Genomic DNA, 21,785 nt, shown 5'->3' with positions numbered 1-21,785 from the left:
ATAAGTCGCAAGAAGCTTTAATTAATATATATATATATATGATGGCCAGAAAATTACAAAATTATTCTTACGGAAATTTAAGTAACCGATAAATATTTTAAGAATTTATAAAAGGTTTTTGCAGATATCCCTGCTAAAAATATTTACAACTATGATGAGATTAACTTGCAAAATAATTCAAAGAAAATCAAGATGATTTTTATTAGGAAAACAAAATATCTTGAGTATGTCCAAAACCATTCGAAATCAGCAACCTTTATAATGATTTATGGTTTTGCTGCTGGTGTTCTTTTACCACCATTTATTATATTTAAATATAGGGAAATGTGGCAACCGTGAACACAGAAAGTGGATCGAAAGGAAAACCCTGTTGTATAGACCCATGTTGTGCAAAGGGTTCCTGTTATAATCGCATAGCGCTTGGGTGGATTGATGGAGTGACGTAGTTAACTTAACCCTTATTATTTTATAACTGTAATTATTAAAATTATTATTATTATTATTATTAATATTATTATTATTTTATTTAGACAATTTTTTTTTTTTAAGATATACTTTTTTAATATTTAAATGTTTATTTATCGAATTAAACTGACTTAATAATCAGTCTAAAATCCAGACTACTTGTTAATTTCACTGATTATTTTACAGATTTGTTTTACCTTAGTTATTATAAGAAGTATTATTTTTATTGACTAATGAATGTATCTGAAAATAATAAATATGTAATTATACATTAGTAACCAATAACATAATGCTTACAATTTTGCCTACCCGTTCAGGTAGAAGAGGAATGAAAGGGTTTGTTGATGATTACTAATAACATCTAAAAAACGGTTTTGTTAGAAATAAAATAAATTAATTTTTCCAACAACGATACCTTTTAAATATTAATTTCAAATTGAAATAAGTAAATAATTTAAACATATATAACTTAAATTTTAAAATATTTATAATACTTACCCTTTAAGATACTGAAAATAAAATAAATTATTGTAATTCTTGTATTTGTTTCCTAATAGATTTTTCATAATGTTACTTTTGAACAAAATTGATTTTATTTACTGTGCTAAATCTACACACATATAATAATTATATTCATTATTCTCGACAAATAACCATTCCCTACTGTCAAAATTTACATTTTTTTATTTAATTAATTTATTATATAATGATCTTACATTTCGACACAGTGCTCACAATATATTTGAAAAATTTACTGACCGTCGATTCTACCTTAAAAATATTATTAATTCTAATGGCTATCGCTTATCTTCTTTTATCGTTTTCTATTTTTTTATTTTTGTTCATTTTCGTTATGATTTTTTTGTTTGAGCTAAACTTTCGCTTTAAATAAATTACTGTTCATGCTAATTGAAGCTATAACGCTTTTCTCCCAGACTACTCTTATTCAAAAGTGTTTCATTGATATTATATAATATCTTTAACTTGTCGTTCTTGTTTAATATTAATTGTATCTGATTTGCATTTTTCATTATAGTGTTGCTATTAAAGATATAATAAATAAATAATTTTTTAAAATTAAATTTAAATTGTACGTGAGTAAGTTATTTGTTTAAAAATTAAGTAAATTATATTTACTGCATATAATAGTTTTTAGAGTAGTAGTTTACTTGAGGTACCTCTGGTGTGATTTTATTATAAACAAAGGTTTTTCAATTTGAATCAAAAATTATTAAAAAAATAAGTTAGTTAAGCCTTGTTATTGCCTGATTTTCTTTACAATAATTCATAGAGATCTATACATTTTATATCATAAGATATCGTGTTTTTATCTTGAATTATTTTTAATTAATTAGGCATCCTTAGACTTGCTCACTTTCCCATATTTACGTCCAACACTAAATTTGAGAGCCTGTCATCAGGTTTGACGTTTTAGTGGAAAAATCTAAATGATTTTAACTAACATACACGTTTTATTAATTAGATTTATATTTTGGTCTAATTTTAATATACTCTATTTAACTTAATGTTCAATAATAAATAGTATGAATTGTAAATTCTGATTTTCAAATCCTGATATTAAAATTCAATACTTGAAAGTAGGTATAAAAAGCATGTAAATAATAATACATCATTTTAAGCGCCTTTTGATTTTTTAAAAATAAAAACATACTCCTAGGAATGTCTATAGTACAGAAGATTCTACAATTTGTCATCTTTTAAAAATTTTTATGTAGCAAATCTACACTACAAGTTTCAAAATATTACTAATATAACTGATCATGCTTATTTGGTATTTTAAACCCGGTAGTAAACACTAAAAAAAAAAAAATCAATTATAAAATTGATTTTACGATTTTTATTTAAAAATGTTTAAAAAAAATAAGTAACTAATTTTATATTTTTAAAATTCTTAATTATATTTTAAGTATCTGAAAATATTTGGATTTTTGATATATTAAATTATAAATATGATTATCTAACAAATTTTGAAGATATGAATGACACTAACCCCCCTAGTACAGAATTGGTTTTTTTAATTTAATGATTTATTATTACTTTTAAATATATACAAAAAATACAACTATTATAACAATAAACGAATATTTGGACCCGGTGTTTTACCGACCTTTTAGCATTTGAAGATATCGCTTGTCTCAAACACTTCCACATTTTTTTTAGTAAATATTTAAAATAGAATAAGTATTTTTCATTGTTGAATAAAACTAACTACTGCTCAACAATATATTTTAGGCTCTGATTTGAATAAATTTATATAAAAATATTCAACATTATGTTACATCATGTGTAATGCATTAATCAGCGATTGGTCTCCAGAGAATCGTATTTTTATTGTTCCACGGTTCATGTGCTATACTTGAATACGACTTAGTTATTCGTTACTTTTCATATCCAACCACAGTTAACCAATGGTCGAAAAGACTCAAGATAAGTAGAAGGATGCCTTACAATTCAAATTTCCTGATATCATCATAACATTCTTCTCGCCTTGTATACCTATAATATATTTATTTATTTTTATAGTTCACATAAGGTATATTATCTTAGTCCGTGGCTCTAAATACGGGTATAATACGGGTTGCGAAACGGCTTATACTAAACAACACGATGAGCCGGGCGCCCGGGCCTGAATGTTAAAAAAAATTATTTTCACCGAAAAAAAATTATTTCTTATGTGTAAATATTAAAATGATAATAAGTATATAATTTTAAAATACAAATCTTAGGAGGAATGCGTTATTCTAGACAAAACAAGTAGAGAGATGAAAACTGTAAATACAAAAAAGTAGAGGGATGCCGTCCCTCCGTATCCCCCCCCCCCGCTTAAAGCACTGCAGTTGACTATACGTTTATATCCAGTGTAAATAACTGGAATTTTAAACTTTCATCATCGACATTCCATTTTATAGTTATATACGATTGTATACACTTATTCGATAAGATTTAAATCTTTCAACTTGCCTGACCGCTGACCGGAAAGCATCTAATCTAAATTCCTATAAAAGGTCTTGTCTAATGATATTAATTCAAGTGTACTGCGATTTTGCTGATAAACTCATTAATTTTTGCCAATCACACTCTATGAACAGTTATCTTTTCTTTTCTTCTCTTTTCCATTATAGGAAAAAATTAGGTTTTCCATTCTCTTTTTTCTGTCCTTAAATATATTTTTGATACATAATGTCACATCGATTGAGCAATTTATTGAAAAATCAATCCTTCGATTTGCTTCACCCGATTGTTTGCATAATTTACTGAACTAATAATTTATACATACAATGTTAGTTCGTTTTACTTTTTATTAAATGTCTACTGTATAAATATCTATTTAAGAATCTATATATTTTTTTATTTTTTTTACGATTTGAGAATTAATAGTAGTGATTATCTCATAGTAGATTTCCAAAATAGTCATTACCTCATTACTTCTGTTTATTTTCGTTACTTTTCTCCTATGTTCTGTTCTTACGAAAATCTCAGCTCTGCTATTCCTAATGAGCGCAAATTACTATTGACTTCCTACTGTCCAAAAAAATTAATTTACCATCACTTGACTCCGTTTTTTATTTTATTTTATTTTTATTTTTTTTTTATTTTTTTTTTTTTTTGTTTTGTTTTATTTTTGTTTTTGAATTATAAAGATTAAATTAAACTAATTTACTTTTATTAACAAATTCGTTCACTGAAAAATTTTAACCAATAATTTTACGTAGTTTAATAAAATACCTAGATTAATTAAACAGTTAACTTATGAAATAGTCTCGATGACCAATAACAGTAACTCATATTTACTATAAAACGTCTCAAATATTGAGTTAGTTTAAATAATTTAAGGTATTGATGTATTGTTTTGAATTTAAATTTAGTATAATTGTATGAAACAATAAAAATGCATTGTGTATTAAAAACAAGTCACATTTAAATAAAAGAAATTAATTAGTGCAAAATCAAGTATAAAATACAATGACAGAAGTAATACTGATAAAATGAGCAAGTTTACGTACAATAATAAAAAAGAACTTTAGAATAAGTTTTATGTTCGTATAATTTATCAAATGCAAATATACGAATACGTTCTTAGAGAAAAAATAATAATAATTAAAAAAGTATAATGTCAATCATTGAATAACATATACAGTTTATTATATTCATATGTTTTCAATTGTTTTTCAAGACATGTTTAGTACTAATATTGTTTTATGTAGTATACTTTGTAAATTTTAATATTAATTTTAAAATTATACTCCAATATTTTGTTACGTAGTACCGTAGTAACAAATTATTTTTAAGACTACATGAATAATTAGACTAAAATAAGTTTTTTGTATGGATGTGTTTTGTTGAACGTTGTATGAACTGCAAAAAATACTTTATATAATAATAAAAGAACTTTCTGGTTGCAATATCTACATTTGGTATAACTACAGTTTATCTAAAAATATAAAAATATATTAGAGAGTAAGCTTAAGCGAAAAACAAATTAGTTACTATATTTAATATCTTAAATGTAAAAGTTTAAATCAAATATTTTATTTCAATACAATATTACTTGCTCGACTTTAAATTTAAATTTTATTGTTTTCACTATATTTATAAGTTATAAAACGAAATATGTACTTATATTATAAAATTGTTTGTTATTATTCTTTAGATCATGTAAGTCAGATTCTACAGTTAAATCCATTTTGAGGTTTCCTTCAAACCGTTCGAGTTCTAAATGGCAACGAACAGTTGGCGCTCAGTTGGCGTTGAACAACGAAATACCGAGTCCTGTAGAAGACGCAGAGGTATTTATTATAAACAATTAATTGAATACTCCCACATTTAACGATTGAATAGAATATATTTTCATAAAAGCATTCTTTCTTTCACATAAAACGTATACTTTATATATATATATAGGATATGATAATGGCAGTTTTTAAAGTTAAAGTTATTATTTGTTGGTCGTAATTTAGAAATGCACTGTATTGGTATATTTTCGATGTAATAAGTAAGTGTAAATTAATTATATTTCAGATGAATTATGACAGATTATCACCCAATTACGAAGACTTTCCTCAACCTCACCCATTACCAATGCCCGAGTATGGAGGTTATTTTGCTCCTTTAAAAGAATACCTTCCAATTAATATTCCGTCCAGCAGTGGTTTCCATAGGTAAGACTTTATTTTTTCAAGTTGATCTGAAAACTTAAATCCAAAATAATATAATAAAAATTTAATTATTTTATTATATTATTGTTTTAAATAATGTAAATTAATTTTTCGTTGACAAAATATTCATATTTTGTTTTCAAATTTTAAGTATTATATACGATACGTTCAAAGAAAAACAATACATATTGTTTTTCTATTAAATAAAAAACTATATAAGAAAAACAAATTTAGGTACCTGGAGTTAATTAATATGAATATTTAACCTAGTAAAAATATTTGTTGAGCCATGCTTATTTTCAGAGATGATTATTTATATTTTCTTAGATGCAACATTGCTGTTATGTTGCTGAAAGATTTACCATCGGACTCATTAGACATTGACTGGTCTATCCATATGCCATTAATGCTACACATTGCATTGCTAGGAATGGATCATAGTCGTCCCTTGGTACACCAACACTGTAAACAGTTATTGCTAAACCTTTTGCTAGTTTTAGCTAATAACTCTGATCAGCTAACTATCGCTCAAGTCCTCCTGAATCGAAACACAATGCGCCTCGGTATTGGGCTACCAACACCACCAGTGCCTGTTTCCCAGCATAACTTCACAGGTATGATTGTTAAATTAATCAAAATCGCTGTCTGATTAGTGATATCTAAAAAAGTTTTAAATTTGCCTTCAGACTCGTAGAATAATAATGTATTATACAATAGAATATTATTGTACATATTTTTGATTAACTATAAATATTAAAAACAAATTTTAATTTTATAAAAGTTCTATATTTGGCAGTAATCTAACTTTGTTCATTATCATGCAGACCAGAACAATAGTGTATTTATATGTTAAACTTTAAAATATCATTAAGATGGTATTATTTGGAAGACCTTTATAATCAAAAATGTTTATAATTTTTTTTGTTTATTAAAAAAAAAAAAAAACCAATAACAAGATTTTCATTATTTTTTTTATGATTTATTTTTTACGGTTTTTGCACATGCCTCAACACATCCATTGAAATTTAAAATCCTATAAAGGTTCTGTGTGAAATTTATTATTAAGGTATTCACGGTTCCAATTTGTTCTCTTGATAACAAAAAATATAGGGCACAGAATATTTATAATTTTTTGATCTGTTTGGAATTAAAAGAAAATTTATATTTTTGAATCTTGTAAAAAAATATACAATTTAATTGTTTACATGATAACGTAAATTAAAATAAGGTGTATAATTATTTTAATAAAATATCGTTTGAATTAAAAATGTTAAAAATTAAATGTTGATGATTATACCAAAAACTCGCTGATGTATAGAATATCTTATGACGTTCCTATTTATGCAAATAATAATATTACACTCGTAAAATGTTCTCATTTTTATGTAACTATTGTAGTTATATCATATTTTTGTCTATCAGCCATATTGTATTTGCATAATATTATTTCATGGTATGTACGTATTTTATACGAGTATTCGTTAAAATAGTAATCTTCATGTTATTGATGTTTATATATATATTTTTAGTGAATATTATTTTACAATATCAAAACTTTATAAGCTTATTTTTTTATAAGTAATTTATAATTGGATTTGTAGAAAAAATACAAGTCATTCATATAGAAAAAAAATTACCCTAAACCTTTTTTTTACATCACGATTAATTTAGATAATAATTTGAACATGTCTTGACTGTTTACTCGTGCTATACTGATTATCTTTAAATGTTTAGTATTTATTTAATTATTTATAATAATTTATAAATGTTTATATACTTATAATTTTTAGGTAAATAATAGTATTAAAATAATCAAATTTTAAAACAAATACATTTTTCAACAATATGAACAACTATAACATCAAAACACCGTTATTATTTTGAAAAAGCATTGTTCTCATGAATAATTAAACAATATAAATGTAAATGAATGCGCTAAAAAAAAATAAGGGAGCGGTAAAATGATACGTTTGACGTGATTTGAATGAAATGTATGTTATTATACGTGTATCGGCTGTAAAACGTACCTTAAAACATAAACGCTGAAATTTTTTTTTGCTTTATTGAAAAAATATCATAAATCTTTTTTTATCTGTAGTCTTTTTTTGTTTTATTCATTTTATTATATTGTTATCTTAGAAATTGCAAGAACTTGCTTTCTAGAAAAGTGTTAACTAAATTTAAAATAAAAAATGTTACAGAAGCCAATGAATCTTTTGACAGTTACTTGCAAGTACCTATCGGAACTAGTTGTTCTCAATCTACTAGTTTGGTCGTCATACCTTCTCCTTGTGGTAAGTTTATGGTGAATTTTTTTTAATATCTCATAAACTCATACTTGAAACATTATCAATCGTAGAAGACGATGCTTCGACAGTAATATTAGGAATGGATCAATTAAATCCATCTACACCAAATTTGACCATTAAAGAAATAGTTAAATCGCTCATTGATTTCATTGCTTCAAGGTAAGATACTTAAACTACTCATGTATATGATCCTCATGATTAAGGTGATCCACGTGCAGTTCAAGCTGGATTATTTTTTTTGTTTTCTAGGGGAGATCAACCACTGTGGCACTACGAAGATATAACTGCCAAAGTATGGTCCATTCGTAGCGGAGAACAGTTGGACGTATTTCTTCAGCATATTGTCAGAGTGTTTCATGAGTTTTTGCCCCATGCTTTAATTAGCGAACGATGGGCACAAACAGCTATTCAATTGGGACTTTCCTGTTCTTCAAGACATTATGCCGGACGATCACTACAGGTAAGACTCATCTACCTAAACGTTTCATCTATTTATTACTTATTGATTTTTAATACACTTTAAAAATAATGATTCTTTGAAATAACTATTTTCCCCAAATCTCAATCATATATTGATTATTGCAGTTTGCTTACATTCATATTTTTTTTAGTTCAAATGGTGGAACCTACATTTTATTTAATATTCTATAAAATATTTGTTAAAGAGTTATTTAAAATATAACTATGACTAAAAATATTTTAAAAAAATTATATTTATATTTTAAAAGCTTACTTGGATAGAAAATACAAGAAATTAATGTACATTGTACAATCTGTATTTTATATATTTTAAATTTTGCATTACAAAATCTTTAACTAAATTGTTTTTTATGCAAACTACGTATTATAATGGATTATCGATGGTAAACATTTAAAAGAGAATATAAAAAACTGAAGTATCAAGTTTTCAGTAAAACGAGTTATATCGAGTTTTTTATAAATGTTTAAGGCTGCTGTATAATCTAAAAAAATAGTTTTTTCTTAAAAGTTATTAACTAAGTGTTTTTATGAATTAAGACAATAGATTATCAGGAAACAAAAAATAAGTAATGCTTCAGATTTATATTTTATTATTTTATTTAAATTACCAACAATATACTTAAACAGGTTAATTGCCAAGCCGATTTTTGTCAAATTTGTCCATCCCGCCATGAGACCCATATCTAGACCTCACCTAAATGCTCAAAAAAATGTTTGAGATCTCACATATAGATCATTTTAGTAATTGAGATCTCGAATTGGGTTTCATATATCACGGTAAATTAATCATGATTAGATTCTACCGTCTTTCTAGTTTTATTTTGTAGTTTTAACAAGAAATTATCGTCTTTTATTGATTTTTTATGATTTAATTTGTTTATCCTATTAAAACAACTTTTAATATTTTTTTGATTGACTTCATTATTACGTTTAATACGTTAGCAAGTTGCACAAATGTGAATGGTAGAAATAGTGAACATCGGTACAAATGCACAAGACCTCATAGTGTCACTGATAAAATTCCCTCCATTATTGTCATCATGATAAATATTTACATATTTATAAAATATATTGTATTATAAATATTCTAATTTGTCAAGTGTTTCAAAATTTCTATCATAGTGCTACATTATTATTAGTAGATATGTGTGCAATATTATTATTTTACATAAAATCTATGAACCTATATTATAAAAACACACAAATGGTTAATTTATGTCTTACACTTAATGATATAATAGCTGTGGTATAACGATTTGATAAATTGATGGGTTGATTTGGATCTCACTTTGTATAAATACAAACTAATTAAAATATCGATAGTGTCACCCACGCCATGAGATTCTATTTTGGATCTATAAACAATACAAAAAACACCTAGAAAACCTTTAAATACCTTAGAAAATATATCTACAGATTTTGAAATAGATAGTTGAACTTTTTTCCGAAATATTTTTTTGAGCAAATCAACTAAAAAATTCCTTGGCAGTTTGGATACGGCGAGGTGAAATCCAGTATTGGATTTCATGACAGTCAACCTGTTAAACTTGACGATTAAAAACGTATACTTTCATAAGTGGACATTTATTACTTTCATTTATATACGTTACATTCTAGAAGAATAAAATAACTCCATTTAGTTTTTTCAGATAAATTAACAGTAGAAAATCAACACAAAACAATGTTACTCATTACACAATCGTATATGAACGAGTAGTTTTTATGTTTTAAATAATATTATATTTAATGTACAAGAAAAAGTAAATTTTGTACAATTCTGATTTTCGTACATAATTGTGATTTACTTCAATACTTATTGGAAAAATCACGTTTTATTCATCTTAAAAAAAAGCCCGATTTTAGAAAAAAACATTATACAATATTCCTTGTCTTTAAATAGTTATTGATTGAGAAAAGCCTAAACATTATCGTTTAATATTAAACATAAAATATGCGATTTTAGTTTGACATTTTAAGCTAATTTTAAGCTCCTGAAAAATGTATTCAGCACAACATTAAACAATATTTTATTTGTTTTATTCTACTTGCAGATTTTCCGAGCATTACGTATTCCGATCACCACAAGAATGCTTTCAGAAATATTATCGAGATTAATTGAAACCGTCGCCGAACAAGGTGAAGATATGCAGGTTAGTGTTTGAAATTCGAAAATGCCGTGGTAATAATAACGCGTACAGTAAATAAACTTTTGATAATATTGTTAACAATTTTAATAATACTTTTTGTTATAAAATTACTTTTGTATAATATATGTCTTTCACTGTTTTACGCGTCATATCTTTTTCGTACGTTTAGGGTTATGTGACCGAGTTACTGTTGACTCTGGAAGCAGCCGTGGATTCGCTAGAAACGGACTTCCGGCCTTTGGACATGACTCGAGACATTTTCAAGTCTACCCCAAATTTGAACAACAAAGATACAAGTTCAATTGTCGAGGGTAGTAAACGGTCGGTCGCGCAAAAGGCGCCGGTCAACCGGCGGATGCCACCGTCGTACTTCAATCAGGCGTCGCACTTCCGGAGCACCAGCTACTCCGTGTCGCATTATTCGCGAAAGGCGGTACCGTACTCGCAGTCCGCGGCAACCGATTCCAAGGACGACGACCGCGGTGGCGGTGGTAAAGGTAACTGCAACGCTACGCAGCAAAACCTCAAGCTGCTCGGCGACTCTGCCACGCAGGACGATAAGCTCACTGTGCTCGGGCAGTTGTTCTGGCTAGCCGTATCGCTGCTGGAGTCAGACTACGAGCACGAGTTCTTGCTCGCCTGTCGGCTACTGTCGCGCGTGCTCAGGAGACTGCCGCTGGACCGGCCCGACACTCGGGACAAGGTGGACAAGCTAGCCATCCAGCTGCGCACGCCATCGTTCCCGGGCGTGCACGCGCTCTTGCTCAAGGGTTGCACGAACCCGGTGACGTACGAGCACGTAGTTCCACTGTTGTCGCAGCTCACACCGCTTCTGGACCTCCTAGTGGTTGACCCGTCCGAGAGCCTAGCGTTCCCCATGAACGTGGTCGCGCTGCTGCCGTACATGCTGCTGCACTACGAGGACGCCAACGAGCTGTGCATCATGAGCGCGGAGAATATTGCGCAGGTGAGTCATGCCATACCAGTCGACTACGAGTGCGATATAGGGTAGGAGAAGATGGCGTTGAGTTGAAGCAGGAGAATGAAATTATCAATGTTTTACGACTAACGCCGTCGATTTAATTTTCCTTATTGCAGCTATGCACCAATAAAAGCATGAAGCTGGAAAACTTGGCCACGGTCATGACGTTGTACAGCCGACGCACGTTCAGTAAGGAGAGCTTCCAGTGGACCAAATGCGTGGTCAAATATCTGTATGACGCGTATTCGCACCTCAGTCACAACATGCTCGCGTTTCTAGTTGAGGTTAGTTTGGGAACGCGTTTGCTCCTGAAAATTTGACTTGTTTGCCGTCTCGATAGCTATTCAGTGGCAATCAGTGCTCGAATTGGAGAAAAAAAATATGGGACCTTATTACTTAAAAACAAAAGAAGCCGAGAATTTTTTGGCGAAAAATTGCCCTTAAAATAAATAGAATTATGCCCTATTTATAGTGATGCGTCACATTTTTTTGAGTAGCTGGGTACTCAGCTCTCCTGCGTCTCCTTCTCTCCTCCCCCACTAAATTCGAGCACTTATGAAGATGAGGTTACCCCTATTAATACTCGAATGATTTTTCATTCACGTTTATGTTACCAAATAATAATACGGTCGAGAAATACTACCTATTTAAATTGCTGGGCTGTGTCTTCAATGTGAGGACTATCATTTTCGCATAAGATCTCAACAGTTATGTTAGCCGGTGAACGTAAACGAACGAAACTAATTAGTACAAAATTCTGTTGAAGAATTCTTATACGAATTCAGTCGCTATTTACAGTCAACTATGTATCGAAATATACATGCACATATAGTCTTAGTATAACATTGCATAAAATATAGAAATAAGATTCATAACGGCATAAATTGCTGTAGAAAGTCATCAAATCACATTTATTCAATTACCCGCCTAATAAATATTTATCTTTGTCATTTTGTTCGTAAAATTAGTCAGATTTCATAATACATGTATAGGATATGATTTATACCAGTGAATGACAATTAATGTGATGGATTGATTATCAAGAGATTCATTTTTAACCAGTTTTAATTAATAAAATGATCGTCAAAAAATTATGTTTAGCCGAAAGTTAGTCATATTAAATACCATTTTATTTTTGTACTTGTCATAATTGAACGTGAACCAAATGTACTAAATACCAAACAGTACCAAATGATATATTTAAGTTCTAAACCTGAGCGACGGCAAGCAAATTTCGAAAAACTTATAGAATAGCCGTTTAGCTAACTTAGTATTTTGTAGCATTCGTTGGCGTTCGACGCCTGAATGTAAACTCACCTATTAAATAGTTATTGTCATAATTTAATTTATACGAGTACGTAGGCTACATAATCATTTTATAGATTATCCAAAAATACTCTTGGGATAAATTTCAACGTTCTTACCCACTCTAACGGTAACCGATCTTCTATATCAGGGGTGGCCAATATGAACATGTTGACTAGCCACATGGATAAATAAAATGATATCAAGAGTAAAAATGTTTATAAATACTTTTTATAATTTGATTTATGTAATAATTATTATATTTTATTGTTTTATTTGTTAATTAAAAAAAAAAAAATGATAATAATAATAATAAGTAAATAATATTAAGTAAATTTTGGTTTTTTTTTTTTAATAAGACCGAGCGCAAATTTGCCACCCTTTTTCCATATCTTGTTAAACCGCCATTGCTAAAACTATTGCCTAATGCACTGCAGATCAATCAAATGCTTATATAATTGAATTAAAATTATGATTTTCATTTTGACAACCTATATTATAATAAATGTTATAACCAAAAATACAAACTTTGTTTAAATCACTATTTATTTATTTTACCGTATCCATAATACTTATACACGTATACACTTAGGGACGATATTATTTTGAGAAAAGCTATTATTGCTCATTAATATTAACTGTATTTGTCATGTTTTAAGGTACTGGAGAGAGGACCCTATATTATTCAACTTCCAGTATTAAACATTATTCATTGCATGTTGCACTACGTGGACCTGTCGTCGACCACTTCGCAACCATTCAACGCCGATTTGCTGAGAGTAATCGCGAAATACATCGAGGTGACGACTAAAATATATAATAACATCAGATGTATTATATGTTTCGTAGACATCTTTGTACGTTTGCAATGCTCATATACCGACATGTTTTGTAATTTATTCAGGGTGTCAACTACAAGGAAGCATTGAAAGTTTTGAAATTGGTTGTCACCCGCTCTTCCACATTAGTCGCTCCACCAACGTCAACTCATTATATTTACTGGGACTCACACCCCACGGCTTCTCATTATTCATTTGCCGACATCGATGTATTCATGAAAAAGGAATTGCCGGGTAATTGTATTTATTTTGATTGTATTTTATTAACTCTTATGGTCTTCGTTCTTTTTTTTTTTTTTTTTCAGGAAGGACTATGGATTTTACGTTCGACATGTCCCAAACACCTTTAATCGGCCGAAAAGTAGCAACAGGAGCTATTGCCGACTTGGAATCCATCAACTCGAACAATGTACTTCTGCAGAGACGATCCACTTCTTTGTCGCCTTCTGACTCAGCCGTTCCTGGATGGAAAAGACCGTGGCTTTGTCAAGTAAGTAATACGACATCGACACATCGTTCGATGTTCATATTGACGGCACATTCAACGGAATATATTTTGACCAACTTTTGTTTTATTGCCAGAGTCGAGTACGAGATTTACTAGTTAGCTTATTGATGACATGCGGACAACGAGTCGGGTTACCCAAGAGCCCTTCGGTATGTATATTTAGATTATGATAAATTAAACGATGACGCATGTGAATTGAGGCGGAGTGGCTTATCAGAATATTTCTTCGCAACATTCCGATGATGAATGGTTTACTATATATTCAGCGGGTATTTAAATTATAAAATATGCTAAAATATACACTCAAATGAATATTTAATATATCTCACTGAAGGAAATATTTTTTTCTTATAAAATATCTTGAAGTCTACAAATTTTATTTTTTTTTCAAACAATACTTATGTATACACATTTTTAGAAATAAAGAATTAAGCCAAAAAAAAGCTTAAGTTTAAGTGAAATATCTTTCATCAATGAATATTTTATAAACTCCTGGTCGTGAAATTTAAGAAATTAAAATACTAAGTTGAAGCTATTCCATAGTATTTATATGTGACTCGATGTTCAATTTCTTATTCTCCATGCCACTTCTAAAGATCATTGTAAACTGAACTAAACGATTTACTTTTCTACTGTTAGCAAAAACAATTGAACAATTATATTCCTTTATAAATAACTAACGTGTACTTTACTTAAATAAATACATTTTATATTGATTATTAGCAATACATTTTAGATTTTATGAGTTAAATAAGACTGAATGAACTGGGTTAACTATGTTAATACTTTTTAAGATAAATTAATGGTAAATGGTACCAAAAATATTATGAGATACCTCATTAAACTTAAAAGATACTATAAAGACACCATTTTATTATTTTATGGTTAAAAAAGTTTATATGTGGTTAATCAGTTTTTATGGACATTAAGTTTGAATCATAGCTTCTAACTAATTGTTATAGTGAATGGTAACAATTATTTGCTTTTCAGTTACAAATTTATAAAGTTTTCAGTTTTCATTTTCTATGTCTGAAAATTGTATACAAATATATATTTATAAATTGTTTTAACTTATTTTTTATGTTTTTAATATTATTTTTACGAAATAAAATTCTGGGTATCGTGTTTTTAAGTATTTAAATTTTAATTCAAGAATACGAAATGTCTACATTATTTGAAACCCTTTTATAATTAATTTTTTAAATAAAAAAAATAATAATTTCTAATTTATCTTTCGAAAGCAATAATCAACGTTATTTCCAATATATACTTCTTTTTTTTTTTCGAAACGAATCAAATATTTAAAAAATAGTGTATTGTAAAATTCGTACATTCGTTCTTTGCCGGCTAAATTGTATACTGGAGTATAATACCATATAAGACGATAAAATACAATTTCAATTTTACCAGTTGGTTTACCGTACTTTTTATAATTAGTCCGCATAATTATTTAAAAATTCATGAGAAGAATAATCGATTTGCCTGAAGCGTTTCTTCATAGCATTAATTGAGTGTTCATAAAAAAAATTAATTAAATCGACATCACACATTGTTATATTAAGACAAGACCAAATTGTGTTTGGATATTTCGTAACGTACCGAAATATTCACTTACTACCTAGGCATGTCGATCCAAACATTGCATTTACAATATTGTTATATAGAAATATCGTTCACTTGTGCGGTTTAATTTTTGAAAATAATGATGACGTGGATCGTAACACGCCGATTGCTAAATTAATTTAAATTAATACTATGTAAACTTGACTCACTTAACGTTCTATGGGTGTCGATGCTTAAAATAGTATATTCACTTTACGCTATTTGATGCTTCACTCTTTTTCCAAACAAAATAACGTGTAACATGATCTGATCAAATTATAGTTCTTAAACCTTATAGTTTCCACTCCGTCTCTATTATGGATACACTTGATGTTCTAAAATTAATTAATCGTTTTATTATTATGTAAAATAGGACGACTTAAACACACTGAATAAGGTACGGTAAATATTTACAGTGATGGGTAAACAAATTTTTCTAGCTTCTATGACCGTGCGTCTCACACGTAATCAGTGGCGTAGCCAAGGGGGGGAGCTAAGGGGGCTATAGCCTCCCCCATGGGCCGTGTTTATATGTATAATGTATCTTGACTATTTAATAGAATCAATGCTCGTTTTAATCAAAGGCTTATTGATGTTATGCCACTTGAAGGACTTATTCCGGCCAATTTAAATATGTATGACGATAAAAATATTATAAAAGCTGCTAAAATATATGTCCAAGATCTCCTTGATGATACCTCATCTACAATCAGAGCTGACCTGTTCATATGGAGGCAACAATGGAGTCAAAATACTATTCCAAAACCGAATTCTGCTCTTGATTCACTCTCTCATTGCACCAATCTTCGACCTAACATTAAAATACTTTTACAATTATTCGCCACGTTACTAGTTACCTCTTTCACTCCGGAAAGAACGTTTTCAGCACTTAATCGCTTAAAAAATTTTTTTTAAAAAACTTTAAATATTATAATGTTAGTACAGTTCAAAGTACTTTGATGAGATGAGACGACCAACCCCGGTTAACCGAAAATAAATATATATATGATTACGAATTTTCAGAAATATATATCCTGAATATGACTCCGATAAAAAAAATGATTTCAATTCCTCTTTTTTCAAATAAGTTGATCTACTTTTTTTATAAAGAAATCCGTAAAAAAAACTAAGAATTATATGCATTTTGTAGCCATTAGATGTTTTTAAGTCTCTTCATTTTGCCTAATTTATATATATATATATGAGTGTAAGCAAACAACATTGTTATGGAGCTTAATATATTTGCAAAGGGTTTAGCACACCTCGATGTACAGTGCATAGTGTTGAATTTTCGTCACTCGTCGCTTCTAGTCTTATACACACACGACATTTTGTTTATTTTTATTTTTTAATGTTGTTATTGTTGCTGTTGCTGTTTTCGGTCGGAGTACCTGTTGTGTTGTACTGTACCGACTTCACTCATCAAATGTTTACACTTCGAGCACCTCGCGAATAATATCGATATATTTGCCCATCTCCAGGTCATATTCAGCCAGAGCTCCGAGCTGCTCGAACGCCATTCGAGTATGGCCAGCAGTACCGAAGAAGTGTCGGCACCGGACGTGTCTATACCCAGCGATTCCAGGAAAGAACGTGAGGAAAACGCCGACCATTTTGGCACAGTCTTCAAGGACTTTGATTTCCTCGAATACGAGAGCGAAAGCGTCGAAGTAATTAACGCTGACACTATATTTATTTATTTTTCGTGTATAAGATCAATAAATAAAAAATAAATAAAAATATTATCCGTGTTCGCACGACTTGGTTGTTGACTGTTGCGTTCGTTTGCAGGGCGAGAGCACGGACAATTTCAACTGGGGCGTTAGACGGTTGCCGCTGGGCGGTAACGACACGGCTGCCGTGCAAGGGTCACTGAATGCAACAGGCGTCTCGCACGTAGAAGAGAGCGTCAGCGAGCAATCGCCAATGCTGCGCGCAAAAAAAGCCAACGACGAATCGTCGGACGACGAGTTAGGTTCCGTGTCGCCCCTGGACGAAGTAGCCGCGTGCAACGCACAGCTCATGCCCAACACTTGCAGCGGCCACCGCGATCGTACCGACTCGATTACACGTTCGGACACGTCGTAAGTCTCATTACCATTGTTGTTATTACGAATAAGTTGCACTTGATGTTGGATTAAACGAAACAACACGTACACAGTAGTGTAGTGTACCCACGCATAATTTTTAGGTACATTTTTGTTAGGTTAAACTTGTATCCCGTTTATTTTGAAATCATAATCACCCGTAAAATTCACAGATCTGTATAGAGATAATATAAAAAATAAAAAAATTTAAGACTCAATTACACGCATGTTCTTGGTTAATGTGAGGCAAAACTCGTGCGTAACAATATTATGTATTCAAATGACCGCAGTAAATAAGCAGTTAAACAATTAACATAATTTTGTCATCGCCAGTCGTGTTCCTATGTTGTGTATTACGTTTTTGTTTTCGACTTTTCACTAACATATTATTATTATTACGATTGCCATGCAAAGCGGTTCGAGTATCGGCGATCTTGGCGATCTAACCCCGTGCAATGCCTCGCCCAACCCGAACGCACTCATGTCGTTCCAGCGAGACGATACGGAAGAATGTTGGAGGGCAACCGTGCGGTCGCTGTTGGACCAGACACCTTCCAATACGCTGCACATGTTTCACATACTGCACAGAGTGGTAAAAGTAAGTGGGTTTGGTTGTAATTTTAATAGGTTTTTACGTGTTTATATTGAAGTAGAAGTATTACTGATGATATTTTCCAACTTGTATGTGCACATAGGATATCATAAGAAAATGCGTGTGGCTAACTCGCGAAGCTTGCGTGACCCTGAACGAGTACGTGGAAGAAGACCCAGCCACGACCGGATGTTGTGCTCAGAGCCACGCGAACTGCAGACAAGTGTTGACCCATCTCAACTCGGTCATTATAGTGTTGACCACGCACGCCGACCCACCGCTCGTATGGTTCTCACCCACCGCTCTAAAGTTGGACGGTGCTTTGCGATTCCCTATGCTTCATATACGTGAACACATTGATACGCTGTTGGACCGAAAAGATCAAACTTCCGAGGTATATTTTTCTGCCAAACCACCTCTCCTAGGCAGATTTGCACACAATTGCACACAGCTAAATATCAGCCGATCATAAACACCATATCATAAACATCGTAGATCAGAAATATTTGATACCTTACTAAAATGAAAAAGGATTAAAAATGGTATTTTTATTCAATAAACACACTCAAAACTGTAATTAAAAAAAACTGTATTTCAAAATATATCCAGGAAGCATAAGATTAAAATTTCCGCCATAAGAATTTCACCATTCACATTATTTTTGTTAATATGAATATAACGTAAAATAATACTTCACAAGGCACTACTATTAGAGCATATATAAAAAAATATATGACTTCAGTTAACAATGGAGTTATGGAGGCATATGCTAGGTATATGGTACGGAGGCAGGTGCTAGGTGTTATGGAGGCAGGTGCTAGATATGTGGAATGGTGGTAGGTGCTGGGTCAGTGATCACCAAATGGTGGCCCACTAATAGACTTTATACGTCCCGTAGTTAAATGAAGAAGTAAATATATAGTAGAATATAGATTAAAATCGATGGTTTTATATCGGTGGAAATAAATATTATACTTGTTACGAAGCATATATATATATCGCTCAAATCTCACAGATTGAATGGATGACTCTTTATGGAATGTGCCGATTTTACGTCAATGATCGCCGACCCGCGTTTACTTTATTCCTGTTGTATAATATTGTATAATTATTTATATAAGCATGAATTTCAAAGTAAAATCTAGGTACAATACGATTAAAATTATTTTAAACACTAATATTATCATAATTGTAACTGTTCATGTACCAACAATATTATACATCTGCAGTCCTAAACTAATGAAATTTATCGCTGCTTTCAGTGTTTGTTTTCTGTGCGGACCACGCTTAAAGTGTGTAAACTTAGCGAACGTATCCTTGAAGGATCGAGCACGAGCAGTAACGGCGGTGGTGGTGGAGGCAGTGGCAGCGGTTACATGAACGAGGAATCCATTTTAGACTTGGGCAGAGCCCTGTACAAGCTGCACTTGCAGTTGTTATTGCTGTTGGAAGCTGTTGCAAAAATGTACATCACACTGTCTAACTCGGCCGGGGACATCAAAGTATGTCGCAAACGATTAGACTAACTTGAACCCTTCTGCCAAGGTTTTTTCACTAAAAATGTGGCACTCATGATCCAGTGACGTAACTGACGACACATTGGTAACCCATATATTGTCCACTCAAAAACGAGAAAAGCACTTTGCATAATTTTCGTAATTATAGTTGGTATAAACGTATAATTTTTATTTTTCCTGGTGCTTTCCTCATACCTTTCGAAGATCCCACAGGAAAGTTCACTCTTAAATATACGAATCTTAAAGTTACGTCACTGGCATGCTGCAGTCACTGGTTCACTCATCGTTTAAAGAGCACTTGGGTGGTTAAATATAATTTATAATTTATTCCGTCGTTGTCGCTGCAGCTTCAAAACTTGTCGGCCGAAGTAAGCACCGTGAGAAGAGCTCTGTTACGGGCCAAAGAGGAGAGCGGGACACATCCACTGGCGCCCACGCCTGAAGAGAGTTTAGTCCAAATACTACAGGAATCAGATTGGCCAAACGCATTGACTTATGCCAAGCAAAACAAGTATATTTTTATCTATAATAGTTTTTATATTAGGTTTTTATAGGGTTACCAAGTCGGTCTACAACCCCAGTCTTGGCCCGGTAGGTCACAATTCACTTTTCAGTTTCGATATGGACTCAATAGTTATAACAACAATATACATTTAACTTATACATCAGTGCATCTCATAAGAGCACTACTATTTTTCAGGATAAGCAAAAGGCACATTTAAAATTATTTTAAGCGTTCAAATTCTAGTAAAAATAAATATATATACACAAATATCTAAACAACTGTTTAGTTTAAAATTTTAATTTTTTCCTTAAAAAAAAATAATTAAATAGTCATTTTTTTTATTGTTATAACTATCTTCAAAATTAAAATTTAAAATAAATTATGAAAAAATATATATATTTATATAACACTTGAAATAGTTTTAATAATATATTTAAATAGTGTAAATAAACAAAAATATAGTTATATCATCAATGAAAAAACAAATCTTCATTCAGTTGAGTTTTTGAAATCATCAATTATTTCTTCGGTATTTAAATTTATAGCCATTTCTTACTCTGTAGTAAAGAGCATTAAGGTATTTAATCTTTCTTAAAGCATAGTACTTCTTAATTTAGAAATTATTTAATACTCGTAAATTAATATATAATTAGTTTATATATAAAAATAAATAAATAAATGCTTAACCTAAAGTATTATATGTATTTGTAATGTATGGATTTTTAATTCGAAACTGGTCGTACATTACAAATATAATAATATTCCAGACTAAGCATTTATTTATTTCTGTATATAAACTATTGATAAATAATTTGAATTTAAAAAATAAATAAAAATATCTGGGACTGAATATAAAATATAATAATAATTATAGTGTAATATTAAATTCATGCTTTTTATTTATTTTGAATATTTTTAGAAACAGGGCTCTGTGTTTATGGTGTACAACTAAATGCTCTGCATACCCCCTTAGCACGTTTATAGTGCATCCCAAATCGCCATCAGAAATTTTTGGATGGACTGTGAATTTGTTGTTTATAACCACATAATTGGGTCACGACCCAAAAAATGTGGAAGAGCACTGAGCTTCATTTTCATTTCAGTCATGTTATACATACTTGGATGTGTAATAATAATTAATGTTAAATTATTTTTAATATAGGAGTTGCCATTGGCCAAGCGAACTGATATCCACGGGAACAGAGGACGATGATATTACTAGTATATTGAGCGTATACTGCCATCTTCTTATCGAAAAACACAATGGTAG

At 30.4% G+C, this 21,785-nt stretch overlaps 1 protein-coding gene across 3 annotated transcripts in view; it reads left to right on the top strand.

Annotated features, from left to right (window-relative positions):
• Window positions 1-21,785, top strand: part of LOC112688134 (protein furry) — a 121,767-nt gene that overhangs the window by 99,718 nt on the left and 264 nt on the right. For 2 of the 3 annotated variants that reach the window (XM_025561184.1, XM_025561183.1), the window contains 21 exons: window positions 5,138-5,273; window positions 5,506-5,645; window positions 5,970-6,256; window positions 7,844-7,936; window positions 8,002-8,110; window positions 8,201-8,411; window positions 10,483-10,581; window positions 10,748-11,545; window positions 11,677-11,844; window positions 13,525-13,665; window positions 13,770-13,938; window positions 14,010-14,194; window positions 14,287-14,361; window positions 16,188-16,211; window positions 17,296-17,484; window positions 17,606-17,898; window positions 18,316-18,499; window positions 18,597-18,887; window positions 19,756-19,995; window positions 20,358-20,521; window positions 21,678-21,781. In XM_025561184.1, the coding sequence (XP_025416969.1) occupies window positions 5,138-5,273; window positions 5,506-5,645; window positions 5,970-6,256; window positions 7,844-7,936; window positions 8,002-8,110; window positions 8,201-8,411; window positions 10,483-10,581; window positions 10,748-11,545; window positions 11,677-11,844; window positions 13,525-13,665; window positions 13,770-13,938; window positions 14,010-14,194; window positions 14,287-14,361; window positions 16,188-16,211; window positions 17,296-17,484; window positions 17,606-17,898; window positions 18,316-18,499; window positions 18,597-18,887; window positions 19,756-19,995; window positions 20,358-20,521; window positions 21,678-21,781 (4,100 nt within the window). The remainder of the gene's footprint in view (window positions 1-5,137; window positions 5,274-5,505; window positions 5,646-5,969; window positions 6,257-7,843; window positions 7,937-8,001; window positions 8,111-8,200; window positions 8,412-10,482; window positions 10,582-10,747; window positions 11,546-11,676; window positions 11,845-13,524; window positions 13,666-13,769; window positions 13,939-14,009; window positions 14,195-14,286; window positions 14,362-16,187; window positions 16,212-17,295; window positions 17,485-17,605; window positions 17,899-18,315; window positions 18,500-18,596; window positions 18,888-19,755; window positions 19,996-20,357; window positions 20,522-21,677; window positions 21,782-21,785) is intronic. The other variant, XM_025561185.1, reaches the window with a different exon arrangement.

This window comes from Sipha flava, unplaced genomic scaffold, assembly GCF_003268045.1.
Source record: "Sipha flava isolate LNK unplaced genomic scaffold, YSA_version1 37_pilon_pilon, whole genome shotgun sequence".
Lineage (NCBI taxonomy): Eukaryota > Metazoa > Arthropoda > Insecta > Hemiptera > Aphididae > Sipha > Sipha flava.
The sequence above is the reverse complement of the archived record's forward strand: the minus strand, read 5'-3'. Positions and strand labels throughout refer to the sequence as shown.